The sequence below is a fragment of the Alligator mississippiensis genome, chromosome 14, assembly GCF_030867095.1.
Source record: "Alligator mississippiensis isolate rAllMis1 chromosome 14, rAllMis1, whole genome shotgun sequence".
NCBI lineage: Eukaryota > Metazoa > Chordata > Crocodylia > Alligatoridae > Alligator > Alligator mississippiensis.
This window is the reverse complement of record NC_081837.1, coordinates 2,289,778-2,308,227: the sequence shown is the minus strand read 5'-3', so window position 1 is coordinate 2,308,227 and position 18,450 is coordinate 2,289,778. Positions and strand designations below refer to the sequence as shown.

Here is an 18,450-nt window from a genome sequence, read left to right as displayed (position 1 = left end):
ATGTCCCAGCAGAAGAGAAGGAGAAACATATGTTAACTCATGTGTCACTTGCACTTGAGCATGGCCTGCTCATGCTATCATTCACTCTGCTGTGAGAAAACAGAGTTTTCTCAGAAGCATACATTTGAAAGAAAAACTCCAGAGCAGTAATTTCTAAACACCTTTTCCCCTTGTCTAGCACATGCAATTCTGTCACCACAATGCTGATCTCAGCCCGAAATAAAAAGCTTTACCAGCTGTGTCAGTTGAAACATAACTCCTCTCAGCTCATTCAGACGTGTAGCTGCGGCGTTGGCTTTTCAAAGGTTGTCTGTCTGTCTGACTTGGGGTTGAGCCCCTCGGCTTTGTCAGGTTTCAAAACCTTCCTTTGCTACCCACAAAAAGAAAACAGAAAATGGGCTGCAAAGAGCAGACTGGGAGGGGGTAGGGTGGGGTATGTGAACACTTTGGCCTTCTAAAAGTCTAGACCAGAGCAGCCAACACGTAAATCTCTGAACCCCTGAAAGAAGAAGTAAAAAGCCGCTTCCCTTTTCCATTTACTAAGAATGGGGTCAGGCCCATCTGTTCGGGTCCCTCCTGACCCTAGTTACTATGAAACAATGCAAGAGTTTTGTTTTTGCCTGAGAAGTTTGATAGGGTGCAAGGTTAAATGACGACTCCTTATCTTAATCCGATCAGGCTCTTGACACCGTGATGACTGCAAAGAATGCTTTAAGTTAAAGAAAAGATTGCTTCTCCCAGTGTGACATACTGTACATGTATGTGTGTTTGGCCTCCTTGGAGTAACAGCTTGATGCGTAGACTACAAGGAATCAGAAAAGAAAGAAATGTACAAAGTATTTCAGGAAGAAATTGCATACACCTGCTCACGCCTGACCCCGGATGGACGGATTATAATAATGTCTTCCAACTCTCCTTTTCCGTGAGAAATGCCAGAACCTGGACGATGGTAAGGCTCTGGGTGCCCTGACTTCTGTCTTCTGTCCGTCTGTTTCCAACTCTTGTCTTTTGTCTTATAGTTAGACGGTTACTTATTTGGGGCAGGGATCTTTTTTTTGTTTTGTGCCTGGTCTGTAACTAGATCTCGTAGGCATTACAGTAACATGAGACAACAGCAGCAATGGTCGCTTCTCTTCTGCCAACGATCCTAATGATTTCCTTGTGCTTTGTCTCAGTGGGGGAGTTCTTCCCCCAGATTTAACATTAAAATGCTTTTTTGGGCATCGCTGCTGACTATTTCCTCTCATCAAAGACACACCAGAAACCAGGATACTGGTTCTTAGCCCTTGAAGATTCTTGCGTGAACAAGCCTGAGGTCACCCTCTGTTGTACAGCAGCACTCATGACAGCAAAGGACCACTAGGCTTGAATTGAGCTGGACATGTTACAGGCCATTAGCTCTGCCCATACACTTCAACCCTACTTCAGAGCATACCGCACGCCTTCCACGCCTCTAGGCTTCAGACTAGGGAGTGTGCCACTCCAGAAACATTTCCAGGTACAAACTCTTCCAGTGAAACACAGCTCATGCACTAGGGCTGCATGGAAACTTTTCAAGTTACAACTTTTTTTTAATATAGGTCACTAAGCAGAGTCATCGTTATCTTTTTGTGCTCTCCAGCAGAATTCTATAGCACCCTTGCACGTACAAAGTTATGTTGATTTTGTAACTATGCGGGGCAAGGCAGAAAGCCCACTGAGACAGGAAGTTGTTGAATGTGATGAATGTAGGGCAGTTCGCACTCGTCCTTCTGGCTCTAGTGAGCTCAGGTGCTGCCCTTTGAAGAGACAGAGCAGCCAGGTATCAGAAATTCACATTTCTACTTTGTAGTTTCCATGAGCCAAGATATTATCAAAGCACATGATCTCCTCCAGTGATTCTGCCACCTTCATGTCAGACTCAGGTGGATGGTCCCAATTCTATCCAGCTGCTTACAGATACAGTCTTTGCTGAAGCAGAGGCTGTTGCACAGAGCTCAATGGTGCAGCCTTCCATGTCACCCCCAAACCAACAACCATTATCCTGCACAAACTCATGCAGTCAGTTAGAAACTCAAACCATATTTTATTCCTCCATCAAGCCTTTCATCCCAAAGCAGTTCAGACATAGACCAGCTGCAGTGCAACCACCTCTGGGGCAAAGGGTGGAAGCCAAGTACATGCTGCACACTGTGTAACGCTGGGAGGGAAATCATTTTTGGCCACAAACCATGGGCAAACACCTCCTCTCATGAAAGGTTCTGTGGCATCAAAAGCCAGCCTGTGGTTAAGAAAGGTCTTGTCTGTAAGATCTACAAATGGCAAACGGGACACACAGAATTATCTGCCTCAAAAGCATCATGGGATGATTTGGCCCAACTGTTATTTTAATCTGTACCTCTCAGGAGACCTTTCAAATCACAAAGCTGCCTGGGCTCTAAGATGTACAACCCAAATCTCACTGTCGTCCCCCCCCCCCCCCCCACACACACACACCCCCTGGACTTTTTAAAGCACTGTGCCACAAAAATGCCAGGCAGAAATGGCTTTTTCAGAGGAAATACTTCATTTGCATAAAAATATTTCAAAGCCACAAGCTGAACCACAGTTTTTGAGGGGATGCATGTTAATACTGATCGTTCTTCAGGTTCCTCCATCTGGCTATTAGCAGCGCTATAGCAAGAAATAATTCTGTTGCAGATATGGGGCATGCTGTAACCCCAAACCCTGTTACAGCCTCCTGACTGGTCCTTCTAGGAGCATCGTCTCAGTCATGGATCAATAGGTTGTAATAGAAACTGGTCCTCCCGAGCAGGTGTTCTGGATCGTGCCCGTAGCATCCAGCTCCACAGTCTCTCTTCTGTAATATAACAATGGCAGCCCTTGGTTAGCACTGCTGTAAGCCTCTTGGCCCTGCTCTCTCAATGCCAGCAATGGAAAACTGACCACAGCTAGAGGGTCAAAGGTTTGGTCCAATTCCGAAGGAAGATCCCACCCAGGTTAAGCAAACAACATATTTCTCCTGAAAGGGAGAAATCACCATTTTCCACATTGAGCTGCTTAACCACACAAGTGTTAAGAGTGGGAAGTGAAGAGGAAGATCAGGCCTACCTGAAACTCCAGAGGAAGGTTAGGGAGGCAGCACATGATTACAAGGTGTAATTGGATCAGGTTGCCAAGGTTACCACCCTGATTCTGGCTGCAGGTGCCACGAGGTCTGACAGACTTTCTGCTAAAGACATTACTCCCTGGGCCACTGGCTGAGTTCTGACTTGAAAGGAAGAATGGCCCTTACTTCATCTGCCATGCAGACAGAGCCTTGATTTTAGTCTCATCCAAGTACTGAAAAGGTGAAAACCTACTCAGACTGTTGGATCTGGCCAAATCACAACAAAGTACCATTGCTGCAGGACACTTCAGAGGTTGGAGCTTTATGGTGTAGGTATTTTCGACAGAAGTAAATCCACCCCAATACGTGACATGACCCATCACAGACAAGCAAGCCATGGCGTGACTTACCTACAGGGCTTCTTTCCAAGCTTCTGGAGTTCCCAGGATCTTCCTTGAGGACTCCCAGCTCCTTGTTCCAATTAGTCCATTTAAGCTCCTCCACTCTGGGGACATACAAAAAATCAAACTTTTTTTTTTTTTGTCCCACCAACAATGACACACAGGGACAAGGGTTCTGACCACAGAACTGGCCTCAGGGCTGCATCTGTGGCATCCCAACCATACTAATTCTGATGGACACTGGCTTTATCAGCACAGAGCTAAGGATTGGGCTGTAGAGGCAGCAGAAACTGCAACATACAAGGCTTGGTTAAGGATGGAGTGCTAATTGAGAGTGGTCTGTGGGATAGATGAGCTCCATATCTTCCTCTGAATTGTGCATAGTTCTGGTGCTTCAATAAAAAGACTCTAGCCCCTGCAAAGGAAACACCATTAACACAACAGACTTTCCAGACTTGTCTCACAGAGAAAGGTCTCTTAACACAGTGCAACTCCTATGACTCCAGCGTGCTCAGAGTTCAGCTCCCTCTTGGTGGAGGATAAGGGATAGTCCAGGCCCCTCTATCCCAAGGGTCCTGTGCACAAGAAGAGCACTGCCATCTTGTGGTCCACTGATGTCACAGAAACATTATTGAACAGTATTTGCTTATTAAAAAATGAAGTCTGCAGAAGTCGGGTCGCTGGTACTGCCCAGGCAGAGCTTTGCCAGCAGTCAAGCTGGCAGCAATGTTACCTGCTCAGAGCAGGGTCAGACAACACACCAGTAATGATGCCTGAAGCTTTGCTGCCCCACGGCTTCCAGCATTGCTCCCCTTGATGGAACTGCAGGTGTCCACGACCCAGGCGGGAAAGGGCACCAGCACAAATAAGACAAAGAGGGGCGTGGGTTTGGTAATTCTGCGGACTCAGGACTGTGTCTGGCTAAAACTACTCAAGCTGATTTCAGGTGACTTGCATTCAGGAATGAGCTTACAGGACACATGGTCCCATTCCAAGAGAAAGAGGAAATAATACTGCTTATGGCTGTAATCCAAGGGAGACTTAGTCGCAGGACCTGGCACTGAGATGTGATGGTGATGGGTCTGGGAGGAATACACAGAGTTCTGTGACCAAGTAGGTTGGTGTCATGATTCTCCCTCTGCTAATGCCAACATGCGGTTGTAGAAGACACAGAACTGGGAGTGTTGGAAGCCTCCCCCTTGCCCCATCCTACCTGAAACACCATCTCTCATCTTCCTTATTAAGGCCCACAGACACAAAGCAGCCAGATCTCTCCTTCCTTCCCCAGGACCACAAAAAGTGCTTTTCTATTTCCAGAATGGCAGTAGTTCTCTGAGGATAAACATCTGTGTTAGATCATAACAAGTCACTGATATAGAGAAATCTGGATCACTTGGTAGCTGCTCTCATGGCACTTTGTACACATACAAGCTTCAGAGCCAGGGGAAAAACACACAACAGGTCTCATCACTGTCTTTGAGCAGCAGCAGGCAGTTCATTACAAACAGTATTTGAGCCCCTGGAAGCCTTGCCCAGCTAGCCATCAACACGCTCACCTGCAGCTTCCAGATGCTTCTGCTATAACCAGAGACGTTGGTGACAGTCTCGTTCATGAGCGCAATCAACATGTTGAGCAAGAGGATGTAGGTCAGGATTATATACAACAGCAGCAGCAGCATGACAAAGTATTTGAATTTCACTTGCTCCTGGAACTCCAGGTCCCCCATGCCAATGGTGAACTTGAAGAGCTCCAGGGAGGTAGTAAACAGCCTGCCATACCCAAAGCGGCCTTTATCCTCCTCCGCCTGGGTAACAGATTTGTTCTGGGCTGCTGATGGGGGCTCCCCAGTGAGGGTGACTAGAGCTGAAATTAAAGCAGAACCCAGAGTCATCCAGGGAAAGCCTGCTCTCCCCCATGCTGCCGGCGACATGGTGCCAAGTGAACCCGTACCTGCCGAAAAGCCAAACAGGAAGAGCCCGTACACCAGGAGGAAGCGCAGCAGGTCCCTCAGGATGGTCTGGAACATAGAGCAAGGGCAGCATCATTAACCCTCCACCCCCATTCCTCACATTTAATGTAGCACAAAGCTGCTGTGGCAGTGTTTGCACGCTCACCAGACAATGATATCTGCTTTGGCTATGTCACCTCGTTAATGCTAACAGAGAAGGCAGGAAGTCTCATTTCCCCCTTTTAACAGGTGAACAAGTTCTGATACACCTGCTAAGTCCGCACATCAAGTAAACAGCTTTGAATAGGGGACTGAAACTCAGAAATGTCTCACCCCAGACCCTGCCGGATGGAGACGACACTGGAACGTGCTGAAGGGACAGGGAAACCAGGTCAAATAAAGCTGTGTTGTGATTTTTGAGAAGATGTAATTCTCCTGAAGAAGGCTAGCTTGAACCAGTCAGATCCCATGCAAACACCCTATGTAATTCTGTCCAGGACTGCTGCTACACATCTGACTACACAGTCCAGTCTGCCTTCTCTCACACTCAGACACCTGAACAGAGTTCTGCTAACGCACCTTGGCTCTGCTTTAGAGCACCCCTCATATTCTAGCACTGGGCTCTATGCTGGAGTCTGCCTATGAGCCTCAACCAAGATTTAACAGTGATAAGAAAGGTCTTCTGAAGAGAGATGCCATTTCTGTGATAGGCAGGGAAGCATCAGCTGTGAGTTCCAAACAAACTCATTCTTTCTTTTGCCCTGAGCCAGCATTTGAGACCCAGCTGCATAAGAGGTGCAAAGCCAACAGGTCTGTCTCAGTGCAGCATCTCAGCTGCCCAGAGAGATGGATCTAGTCTCATCCCAAAGGTAGTTTTCATTGCAGAGCTTCAGCTTTTCCTCCTTTCATGGCTTTGATGCAAATAAATATAACAGCAGCATTTGTATCAATACCTCACACCTGCAAGCCCCTGATGCAGGCTGTCCCTTTGCACTGACCTTCTGTATCATGACACTGTACATCCCAGTGCACTGGAAGCCCCGAGTGTAGTACAGCATGTTCACCCATCCCAGCAGCAAAGAGGAGACCATCAACGGGGTGTAGTATTCCAAACTCATCAAGTATAGAACTAATGAAAGCAGCAGCAAGAGTCCCTGAAGTAAGCTGGGTGGAGGGAGGTTGGGGAGGAGGAAAAAGAGCATTACAAAATGGACTGAAAGCCTCAGCTCCAAATCCTTTTAGTGCTACAAGGGGGCCCAGCCACATTGCAAAAGGTTGCGTAATAGGATAGAGGATCAAAAGTGTGTTCTGACCAAACCCACATGTAAGCTACTTTATGCACAAGTGTGTTGTAGATATGTTATGCATTTGCCCATCTTACATTATGGAAAAATCTCAGACACCCTAGACCTGGCCCTTCTCTTCTACAAGGGGAGTTACACACGTATTACTGGTGGGATACTGGACCTGTCACATACAGACTGAAACACATACAAACCCAGGGAAACTATACCCCCCCAGTCAAGTCTCAGCTACCATGATTGCCCAGTTCCACATACAATCTCACATTGTTGTAATGTACTATTATTTGCTTTACAGTAACACTGAGACGCTCCAGGGAAGGGTCAGAGCTCCATCATTTCGGGCACTGTCACCTTCTGTTTGTGCAGTCCCAGCCTCAGAGATATGACAGTGTTGGAGTATGACAACAGGTAGAAAAGGCAAAATAGGACTGTAGTGGAAGTAAAGGTGTGAGAAGCAGTTGCCTCTGGTCAACACCTGCCTACTGCACTCAACAGAGAACTGATTTAACGCCTGCTTCCAGTTTCCCCAAGACATGAAGAAACCTACAGCAAGATCTCAATGCAATCATCAGAGAAGATGTTCCTCAGAGAGAATTGCCTCCTCCACAAGTACCGACTCTATTGGAAAGAAAAAAAAAATCAAGAGGGGCAGTTTTTATAGCAGGAGGGAATATTTTAATTCAATCCCTGCCTGAGACAACACACTGCACAGGAAGCAAAGACTTGTTCACAGCCTTTTCTTCTAAACCATTTGTTCCAGTGACCCAACAATCCACATAATCCCCCTTCCAAGCAAATACAGAATTAGAAGCTGAGCCACAGCTCCCTCATGTTTTTTGTAAAGAATGTATCTAGTAATTTTCAGTATTGTACCACTGCACGTCCCAAAAGTATCTCATGATCTTTTGCTGTTCTGACCCTCTCCCTAATCATCTCCAAAATTCCTGTTCATGGTGTCTTTTGCTGTCCTGCACCCAACTCATCTAAGAAGCATCTCATGGAAGAACCTGTCCTGCCATTGGTCCGTGAAGTGTTGTGCACCCATATGGTATCATGGAAATAGACGGGTGCACCAACATCAGGATTATGGGCCCTTCAGTAGAGAGTAGTCAGGCTATGTGTCTCCATACCTGAGCAATTAAGAAGTAAATGCCTCCCAGAAAGATAATGATCAGTCCAGTGAGCCACAGGAAGCCTTCAGCATTGAACTCCATTGGGAACAGAGGCTGCAAGATTCAAGCAACACTGTGAGAACAGCAGTCAGTGCTGTAACCACCATCGCCCCAGCACTGTTCCTTTCCACCCCATCAAAGCGAACCTGACTCACCTGCTCGTGCAGGGGACAATGGTAGGCAAAGACTGAGAAGATGATCATGAACATCAAATAAGAAAAAAAACTCAAGTAAAATCTCCTGGCAGCAAAAGTGTCCCATTTGTGCTGAATCAGTTTGTTCAGTGGTTCCAAAACCACCATTTTGTATCGATTCTGGCATGGGAAAATAAACACAACACCATGAATCCAGAATCACCATAAAGCCGTCTTGGTCCAGCGGTGAAATTCAATGGCCAGAATTAGGGGATCCCAGCATGTCTGTTTAATTGTACATCTCAGCATGAAAGGAGCCAGGCATCTTACTGGAGATGGGGGAACTGCCTGGTCTGACATAGCTTTGTCAAGACCCATAGAAAGATCCAGACTAAGGCACTGGTCCCATGGCAGGGACAAAGACAGAAAGATTCAAAATGCCTTCCTTGAAGCACATTATCTGAAAGCATTAAGGCATTTAACAGCTAATGATATATGCTAATTTCACATCATTAGTAATGTACAGATCTGCATGCTCAACTATGAAACTATGAAACTATTTCTCTACAAGCAAATGGTCTGAAACACAACATTAATATTACATGTAGGCCAATGTAATTTTCTTTAGGTCTGAAAGACCCTGTTAACTGTATGTGGCTGACATAGCTACATGGCGACTCTATAATAAATAACCAGGCAAAATGGTTTGGTTTTAGAGTAGGTGGTGTCAGCACTCACCGGTGTGTCACTGCTGTAGGCCAGGATCTCCAGCACAGAATTCTTACAGTTATCAACTGAGGACAGGTCATAAAGAGACACCTGGATGGGGCCGTAGGTCCATTCAGTGAACTTGCGTGACAGGTGCTGGTACTCTGGCTCCTCAATTTCTCTTTGAAGAATGTGTTTGAAGATCTAGAGGGAAACTTTGTGTTTATTATGCAGATAACCACAGAGATGCAGGATGACTTCCCCAGAATCCCCGAGCTGGCTCAAACCCCCATAGCCATGTGTCTTTCACAGTACGCTTTGCAGGTACTATTGTGCCCAACTGCTAGATGATCCAACCAAAGCACAGCTCATGCAAATCTCAGCCCAGCTCCTGCTCCACTCAAACTCAGAGCATCAGCACCCAGTTGCAATCACAATGCACAGCTCCAGATGGGATGAGCTAGAGGAGGTTTCCTTGATGCCTCCTGTGGTGAGGCTGCTGCCTGTGGGGCAAAACGATTTCACTGAGGAGTCTCTCATGCAGTAAAATGTAGGATGCACCTACATGAAGCCCAGCCACTAGGCAGGGAGTGCAGTCCACTGTCCCCGCTGCTTCTCACCACACCCAGAAAACCCCTTTAAGTTGTGTTTACCTCTACTTTGCCACCCTTGGCAGCCAGCTGCAGTGGCGTTAACCCATCACAATTCACTGCCTCTTCCAGCTTCTGTGTTGGGACAATCTTCACACCTGCCCTTAAGATCTCATCATACATCTTGCTCACAAACTCTGTGTTCTCCTGGGTGTCATCTGCTATCATCACCAAGGCATGGAGAACTGTGTTGCCCAGAGAATCCTTTTCCTGGAGACTGGCTCTGTTGTGGGGGTTCTCCAGTAGATACTGGACCACGTTGAGCTGGTTGGTGCAAGCAGCCAAGGACAGGGGAAGTTCACCTGGAGAGATTGGGGCCAGGTTGAGGAAAAAGTAATCAGTTTTAAGAGAACAATGTACTTATCATATGCAGTTTTGTTGTGGTAACAGCTTGGGGGTTTTCCTCACAAGACCTCTGAATTCAGATAGGGGCATTTGTTACATGAGGCGGGATCCACTGCCTCTATTTACTTCATTGTCACACTTGGTTGCAGATGAGACTGCATTTTAAAGCCCCCTGGTCAGGGTAGAGTACACACAACCAAATACCAGGTGGCAAGCAGCAGTTGGCTAGAGGAGAGCTTTGACTTTTACAGCTGTAGCCACTCACACATGTTGGGATCTCCTGAGTTGTTGGATAGAGATTACTCACAATGCTTGCAAAGACAAACCCAGCTAGATTCAGGGACCCCACGTACTGCAGGACAGCGAACTGAAGCCTCTAATGCTGGCTTACCAAAATAAAAGCAAATTCCCTTTTTCTTCTTGAAGAACATGCCATGGGCCCTGGCATGGACATCAGCTCCCTTCTCTACCAGGAGCTTCACTAGTTCCAGTTGCCTCTTCTCTATGGCAATGTGGAGTGCTGTCTGCCCTAAGGAAGATGGCATTGCAAAGAGCAAATCACAGAGATGTCATGATCAGACCCCCATAAAAGTATGCAAATGACAACAGCAGTGTTCTCTATTCTTTGGACTCCCAGGCCCACCTGAGATAACTGTGGACTCCCAGGCATAACTGGCTGCATCAAACGGGTAGAAAATGCTATCTTTTTTAATGACTTGCAGATGCAGGTTGGACACTGGTGCCTGTCTGTCTTTTGACCACAAGGTTAGAAACATGCCCTTGCAAATGCCTTACCTTTATAATAATTATCCGTACATGCTGCATTAACAAGCATCTTTTGAGGCGGTCTATGTCCTCTGTCCTCATCTATTTTCAGTAAAACTGGGATTGTGGCATTCTTCCCATCTTTTAAATTCAGCAGGGCTTTCATCAAGCAGGTCTTCCCTGTCTTTGCATCTGAAAAAGAGCATGGAGGAGGCATGTGGGTGTTTTGTACGTGGCTGCACCACCGATTTCCTTTTGCCCAGAACTCAATCCTTAGCAAAGCATTTAAATGCTTTTCTCACAGCATCTTCACTAGGAGCTGGGGCTTGGAAGAAAACGCCATGAGCACCTTTCAGCCAGAGAGCGGCCATGGAGACAGGTGGGTATGTATCAGGCAGAGAGAGAAGAAATGACTCGCTCAAAGTCACATACTGGGTCAGCAGCACAGAATCCAGCCTGCCAGGCCTGTACCCAGTCCTTGTTTGTATCTACAAATAGACCAGAGACCAAAGCCCTGGTTTGGTGAAAAGGCTTATTGTAGGCAAAGAGAGAGATGTGGGGCTACAGATGTTTTCTCTGGCACTGACTCAAACTGAGCAGCAAAGCCTTTGTGCTCCACTACTGCTAAGAAGAAATGCCTTAGTTAAACCAGCAGAGAACATGCTGAGCAGGTACCCACCTGTATATTCTGAATTAGTGAGAAATTTGGATGTTAACTCCAAGTAACTGAACAAGCCATCCAGCTCCTCCGCATTGCCCTTTGAGACTGCACCAAAAAGCCGGTCTCTGTCAAAGCGGTTTGTGTCCTTTTGGCTACTGAAGAAAAGCAAACAATCAGCCACGAGCAGGTTAGCCACAGTGGCAAGGAGCTCCACCCAAAGTAAATTAACTTGGATAGAGCACATTTCTGCCATGGCTAGATGGCCTGTGGCACTGGAGTCAGCTTGCTTCGTGCTATTCTTGGATATAGGCAGTGTGCATGGCAGACCGGCCCTCTGAGTTTGGAGAAAAAAGGCTAATATGTCCCCAGCCCTAGTTTCATACCACCCCGCTTTGGGTGTGGGCAGGACTCCGGCACTTTTATTCTTGTTCATCCTCTTGCAAAGTCCCTGGCACCATCCTGAATTTAATTTGTAACAGATTTCCCACAAGCAGAACCCACTGTTACTTACTTGCTGGCAGGTTGTCGTCGATAATTCAAATTGACCTTGATTTTAGGAGCAAAATCCTTGCTTTCCTTCTCAAAGGGAGTCTCCAGTGGTGGTAGTTCTTCTTTCTTTCCACCTGCCTCTCTTCTTTCTCCCTGCTTATCCACTGCAGGTTTGTCCTCCTGGACACTGTCATCTGTTTCTAACAAACAAATCAGCCTGTCCTCCTGTGATGGGCCTGGTTGCCCAAGCGTTGAGTTATTCATGTTTGGCAGGGAGGGTGTTTTAGATCATGGATGCTGCTGCCTGTCAGAGAACAGAGCTGCAAGAGAGCAAGAGCACACATACCTTCAAGCCTGTGAATCAGATCCCCAATGTGCCCATTCATCCCCTTCCACGCTGCTCCCTTTCCTCAAACCAGATAGAAAACAGGCCCCTGTATGTTTGTTGTTAAAGGACGGCTCGCGGGTTCCTCTAGTCCGGTTGCTCCCTGAACGGTGGAACTTTGCTATTTATTTATCAGACACTGCTGTTGTATTCAAGACTGTCCTGATGCAGTGGAAGGCACCATCTCTGCCCCGAGTTGTACTGCTCGAGTAATCAATCCTTCAGTTGGATCTAATTACTGGGTCTTTTCAAAGACCTACTGAGTTCAGTGGCATTTATGGGTTTACTTGCACTGACCTCACTGGAGGATCCAGGCCTTAAATAGCAAAGTCTCTGAGCAGGGGAACAACCAAAATTAAATTCCTAAAGAAGTGAGAGAGTACAGGCTCTTCAAGGTAGGCTGGGCAACAGTCACCGGCTTTGGAGATAACCTCACCTGCTCTTACCAATAAGGACTTCCCAGATGAAACGTACTGTATGGGAGCCACCAGGGTCACCACTGAGGGAAGGTGGGAGCACGGACAGTGACAGCACTGACACCCTTGCTCTTGTCTCAGCATAGGCAGCAGAGGCTAGTTACCATGTGGCCCAAGGAGATAAGAGGACTAGCAACAGGGCCTCTCTGGAGAGGGCCATTATGTGTGCTCAGGCTCCTTGGAAGCGGGAAAGGAAGCATCTGCTGAACACAGACTTACTTCTTCTTCTCTTCGGGCCTGCACAGTTCAACATCTTCATCAGCGACTTGGACGAGAGGGTGAAAAGCACCTTGTTCTAATTCGCGGATGACACTAGGATGTGGGGAGAAGTGGGCACGCGAGAAGGGAGGGACAGGCTGCAATCAGACCTAGACAGGTTACAGGGGTGGGCAGATGAGAACAGGATGGGATTCAGTACTGAAAAGTGCAGGGTGCTGCACCTGGGGAGAAGAACCAGCAGCAGACCTACAGGTTGGGGAACTCCCTTCTCATCAGGGAAGAGGCAGAAAAGGATCTTGGTGTCATTACTGATTCCAAAATGAACATGGGCCAACAGTGTGGGGACGTGGTTAGGAAGGCCAACCATACCTTGTCGTGCATCCACAGATGCATCACGAGCAGGTCCAAGGAGGTGATCCTCCCCCTCTATGCCGCACTGGCCAGGCCACAGCTGGAGTACTGCATCCAGTTCTGGGCGCCGCATTTCAGGAGGGATGTGGACAACATTGAGAGGGTCCAGAGGAGGGCCACTTGTGTGATCAGGGGGCAGCAGGGCAGGCCCTATGAGGAGAGGCTAGGAGACCTGAACCTGTTCAGCCTCCACAAGAGAAGGCTGAGGGGGGACCTGGTGGCCATCTATAAACTGGCAAAGGGAGACCAGCCGGCATTGGGGGAGTCCCTGTTCCCTCGAGCACTACCGGGGGTAACAAGGAACCCCCGGTAACGACCATAAGTTGACCGAGAGTAGATTCAGGCTAGATATCAGAAGGCACTACTTCACAGTCAGGGTGGCTAGGATCTGGAACCAACTTCCAAGGGAAGTGGTGCTGGCTCCTACCCTGGGGGTCTTCAAAAGGAGGCTAGATAATCACCTAGCTGGGGTCGTTTGACCCCAGCATCCTTTCCTGCCCATGGCAGGGGGTCGGACTTGATGATCTGCTCAGGTCCCTTCCAACCCTACCAACTATGAAACTATGGTGCGCAGTAGCACCGCAAACCAGGGTACAAGCAAGAAAGGCCTAGCACCCCAGAGTCGTGGGATGTGCCAGCTGCTGATCTACACCTAGGCATGGGCTCAGACCTTCTAGTCAACAAGAAAGGTACATGCCTGCCCAGTTTCCAGTTGTTGTGCAGATAAAGACTGCCCTCAGGCACAGTGCAATGCAGCCTGAGGCTAATGAGCGAGAGACCAGCCCTGGGAAACTGGATCTAGACCTGCTGTACAACAGTGCTGCTCACTTACCACTGGGACAGCTAGCCAGTCCACCAGACTTTGCTAGCTCCAGCCTCCCATTTCTATTGCTTTGAACCTTCTTTTTCTACACATGCATGCACACACTTAGACCTCAGATCTGTTCTCTGATTACATGCCAGCAGAAACCATTAGAGGGATATGACTGTAGATTTATTTGCAGCCTGTGAAGCTGACAAGGAAACGCCCGTGACCACTAACTTGTGCTATGAAGATCTGTTACCAGCCAGGCCTTATTGACATGCTGTGTCTCCAAACAGTTAACAGGCCCTTGGGGATATCATCACATAACAGGGTTAGACCTAGCCCCCCCGCCGTTCTGCATCAGTTAGAGACAGAGCACAAGAGCTCTGTATCGGATGCAAGCACGCTTATTAAGATCTCAGCAGAGGATGTTTACACAGCACTTTGATGCAGTTCATAGGCAAGAGAAAAATCCAAAGGCACATGGCAAAGTCAAGATTAACTATTTTAAGACACAATAACGCAACTATTCTGTGTAAACTCTTTGTAAAATCCCCATGTACACAGGAGCATATGCCCCATCTTCCCATCCTTACTGCCACAGCCACCAATCCTATAGAGCAAAACAGTGATATACTTTCATACAAACAACCTGCTTGCCCTTTTTCTGGCTTCTTTCTCCTGAATTCTTTCCTCGGCTGCAGTTTCCATCCTATCCCGGTGCTTTAAAGAGTTATTTACGCTCGGAGGCATTTTTGGCTTTCTTTTAAAAGCAGAAGCAAAAAACATACAAGAAAAGACTCTATCCCAAACTCCTCCCTTTCCAGGCTCCCTGGAGAATGCTCTTGGATCCCCAACTGAACCTTCATCTCTGCCTTCAAGTGCTGTACCCCGTTGCCTGTTGCTACTTCGCTGCCAAGCCATTCAAAGCTCCACGGTGCACAGCCAGCCCTGCTGTCAAAAGAAGAACATGGCACTTACCGCAGGCTGCAGCTCAACCCAAGACTTGCTGCTGCTCTGAGGAGGGGTCGCAACTGAGGTTGCGGAATTCGGCTAATTTCACTGTGCCAAGTGAGTCAAATGTGCAATTGTTGTATGAGGGTTTAAAAAAAACAACTTCCCGGTGGGTAAGCCTGGTGCTATCCTGTGAAGAAAATGATCTGCCTGTTAGCACTCCCTGTATATGCTGATGAATCCATGAACAGAGGTTCAGCCTGCCTCCAGGCTAGCCGTGGACTGCAAACTGGCCATCCAATTAAGTGAAAAATGACAGCATGATGAAGAGTTTTAGCAGGAAGTGACTCGATGGATCTCAGAGAGAAAGAAAACCTCAACAGAGAGCCAATGAGCGCTGTACTTCTCTATTGCAATGGCTGGCTGGCCACATTGTGAGTATAAACATATATATCTATTAACCCCTAGTTGCCCATGTGGCAGACCAGCATCTGGAGGTTTCCCCACAAAAGCAGGCTCAGATCTGATGAAGCGGTTGGTTGGTTTTAATGCTGACTCTTCTTGTAGTCCACAGGTCTGCTCCCAGGTTTGTCACAAGGATCAGGGCTGCTCAGTAAGCACCGAGGATGGACAAGACTGTTACAAAACCATGTGCTACCAGACTTTTCCAAGAAGTGGTTGTTTTTCCACACATGGCTTCACACCCCCCAAACTGTGATGAGGCTTAAATTAGAGCAAGAAAGTCAGCATTACTGCAATGTTAATGAACAAAGCCCAGAGAATCATCTGTCTGACACGGCTCCAAAAGGTTGAACAGAGAGGTCCCAGTTCCCATGAGTTAGGCCACTCAGTGCCACCAGGACTGCAGTTCTGAGCAAGTGGCCAAAAACACCAGCCCAATTATTATTTTACTCTAGTTAGCTGAAGCCACATCTTTATAGGAATTCTCATTTCTTGTATAAGCTTCTTGCTGGTAAGGGACTGACTTGGATACACCGTGATGGAGAGCATCACTGGGAGATGGGACCATACCTACTTGCCATTTCAGGGTAAGACACAGCTTGCCATTCTCACTGCAGGTGAGCCCAGGACTGGAATAACTTGTGGGGTGGCTGCAGGGCAAGAGTCAGGTGGGTTGGCAAAACATGGGGGAGAACAGAATGCCGAGCACAGAATTAACGCACAGGGAAAAGAACTCAGGTGGATCATTCCTGTTCATCTTCCTTTCTCTAGGGTGAATGAGGAACCTGTTTCTTTCCCCTCACTTCACAGTCTGCATTACCTCACGCCAACCAGACCAGAAGTGGAAATGGTGAATGTGCACAGCTGACATGACAGCAGTACCCGACTATGATTTCTCCCATCTAGGCCCCCTCACCCAGTCTGTGGCACAAGAGTCCTGCTATGGGAAGAGAAACTCCACTAGTCACCACCCTGTTAGGGGAACTTCCCAGTGCAAGAATTGCCAGTGCAAACTGGAGTGCAGGCCCCATAGCCAGATCAGCCCAATGGTGAGGAGTTACCAGCAATGATACACTGCACATTCCCTAGCAGAGAGGTTCAGCCAACACCCAGCAACCTCGTAAGTTCTCTCCCATCTTCCCCCAGCAGATTTTTCTTCTGACCATACTGCCAGAGGTCCAGAGAAAGTCCAGAGCAATCCTCTGCAGGCTCCAGGGGCCGAGCTACCAACCAAGGAACATCTGCCGCCCCCCCGAATCTCTCTTTCGTGGAAACAAGACACCACTTTAGCAGCCATAGTGACATCTCATCTGCTTCATGTCTCAGTTTCTCAGATATCTGTGTGGACCTATGGGAAAAAAATGAAGCTGATTTTGTAATGACAAGCTATTTTGGCTTCCTTTCCCTCACTAGGGAATTGGCTATGCTATACATTCCAAAAATAACAGACCCCAGCACAACACTGTAAACAGTTTTGTATGAAGTAACCTCCTACTTCTATGCTCTGTCCTGCTGAACAAGACCCACAGATTGCATTCTGAGACTACTTTCTGTGCATCTGGCTTTAATAATATATACAATGGAAGAGGCAGAGTGCAACAAGGCTGGGAATGGATTTTGCTAGCAATGATTCCTCAAATCCCAAAGCAGCTGAAGGAGGATGGAAAAAGAAAAGTTTTTGACACAGGATTTTAAAGACAAATACTTTTTCAGTCATTGCAACACTGAGCACGTGCAAATGCCTATGCGTGCAAACACCTACACACACAGAGACTGTTCCTGTAAATATTAGCTCCCTTCCACAGAAAAGGAAGCAAGACATAAGGGTTATGTGACTTGCCCAAGTTTATATAAATCAGTGGCAGAACAAAGAATAGAAACTGTCTTGATGCCCAGTGCTCTGGGTACAGTCACCAGATTTGTCTGGGAGGAAGAGAAATCCTGCAAAAATCTTCTCTGACAAGCAACATACTTCTCCTTTGAAGACGGGTCTCCAGGAAGACGAGCTTCTATTAGCCCATTATGTAAAGAAATGAAGTTGTTGTCAGAGATGTCTGACAATCTGGAAAGGGAGCGTGGGAATGCTCCTCTGCCTGGACGGGATCGTTTTTGCAAAGTTCAGAGTTGTCATGCAACAATCCCACATGAAAGTCCCTATCTTCCTTTCGTGAGTCTGAATGCGCCCATATGACCAGCTGGCAGTTAAACCACATGACCAGGCTCTGCTCTGGGAAAAGGAAGTTCATTAGAGGGTTTGTTGTGTTTATTCGCACTGTACTCAGTGCTCTGAGGGAGAAGAAACAGCCCTGCATATGTTACTTGGCACCCAGCTCTTGATATATCATCATATAAATAATTATCATACAAGATAAAGCCTTTATCTAGGATCATTCAGGAAGGATTGTGAAAAGATTCAACATAATGGAATTATTCTGCAATAATTCAGAGCCACAGGATAAACTAAACTCACGCAACTAATTATTATGACTAGTGCTTAGGTATCCAGAGCTAGGCTTCCTGCGTGTTGTGGTTTTTCATGTATAGTGCAGAATAAGTCCTTATTCAACTAGTTGCAGTAAGGGAAGCCGGGGTGAGATTCCCAATGGATGGGGAAAAGATGCTGCCGATACTAGAAAGAACCAAGAATCTGAAGTCTACGATGTGCCGTGCCCTCTCCCCAACACACCCACCGTCAACTGCAACAGAGGCGAGGAAGACACAGAAGTAAAGGCGTATGCCAGGATGTAGCAGGGCAGCACAAGACCACAAATACCTGTTTTAGTAGCATGCCATGGTGAGTACAGCAAGCCTGTTATGTAGGTGCTCCCCCCACCAAAAAAGCATCATTCACTGGACATGGCAACCCCTACGAATGATTGTGAGGAGACCATTGTGCCAAGCCCCATTTGGATATAACATGTCCTGCTCATGCACAATTGAGACCTTACCACTGAAAAACAAAATCCCTATCCTGGGCCTGGATGGGGAGAAAGCTGGTGGGTGACAAAGATGACAGAAACAGCCTGGAGGAAGAAGAAAAGATGCAGCGTGAACCCTTCTAACAGTCCAACA

The 18,450-nt window shown here is 47.3% G+C and overlaps 1 protein-coding gene across 2 annotated transcripts; it reads right to left on the bottom strand.

Annotated features, from left to right (window-relative positions):
• Positions 1 to 2,045: 2,045 nt before the first annotated feature.
• LOC106736826 (transient receptor potential cation channel subfamily V member 2) lies at positions 2,046 to 16,518 on the bottom strand. Of its 2 annotated transcripts, none has more exons than XM_019491934.2 (16): positions 14,944 to 16,518; positions 11,689 to 11,986; positions 11,196 to 11,329; positions 10,547 to 10,708; positions 10,143 to 10,280; positions 9,410 to 9,708; positions 8,787 to 8,960; positions 8,070 to 8,228; positions 7,873 to 7,968; positions 7,290 to 7,360; positions 6,437 to 6,602; positions 5,441 to 5,507; positions 5,046 to 5,353; positions 4,703 to 4,821; positions 3,499 to 3,593; positions 2,046 to 2,839 (listed from the first exon to the last, which is right to left on the bottom strand). In XM_019491934.2, exons 2-16 carry the CDS (start codon positions 11,928 to 11,930, stop codon positions 2,751 to 2,753), a joined length of 2,319 nt encoding a protein of 772 aa, XP_019347479.1. In that variant the 5' UTR covers positions 11,931 to 11,986; positions 14,944 to 16,518; the 3' UTR covers positions 2,046 to 2,750. The 2 variants fall into 2 exon arrangements, with proteins under 2 accessions (XP_019347479.1, XP_014459349.1); XM_014603863.3 differs by having other exon boundaries at positions 11,196 to 11,332; positions 14,944 to 16,514.
• Positions 16,519 to 18,450: the final 1,932 nt, after the last annotated feature.

Excerpts from the sequence above, each read along its gene's own strand:
- LOC106736826 (XM_014603863.3), bottom strand. The coding sequence starts at position 11,930 with ATGAATAACTCAACGCTTGGGCAACCAGGCCCATCACAGGAGGACAGG. Across the intron at positions 10,709-11,195 it reads CACTAATTCAGAATATACAG|ATGCAAAGACAGGGAAGACC; the intron begins GTGGGTACCTGC and ends GCTCTTTTTCAG. Across the intron at positions 5,508-6,436 it reads ACAGTGTCATGATACAGAAG|ACCATCCTGAGGGACCTGCT; the intron begins GTCAGTGCAAAG and ends TCTATGTTCCAG.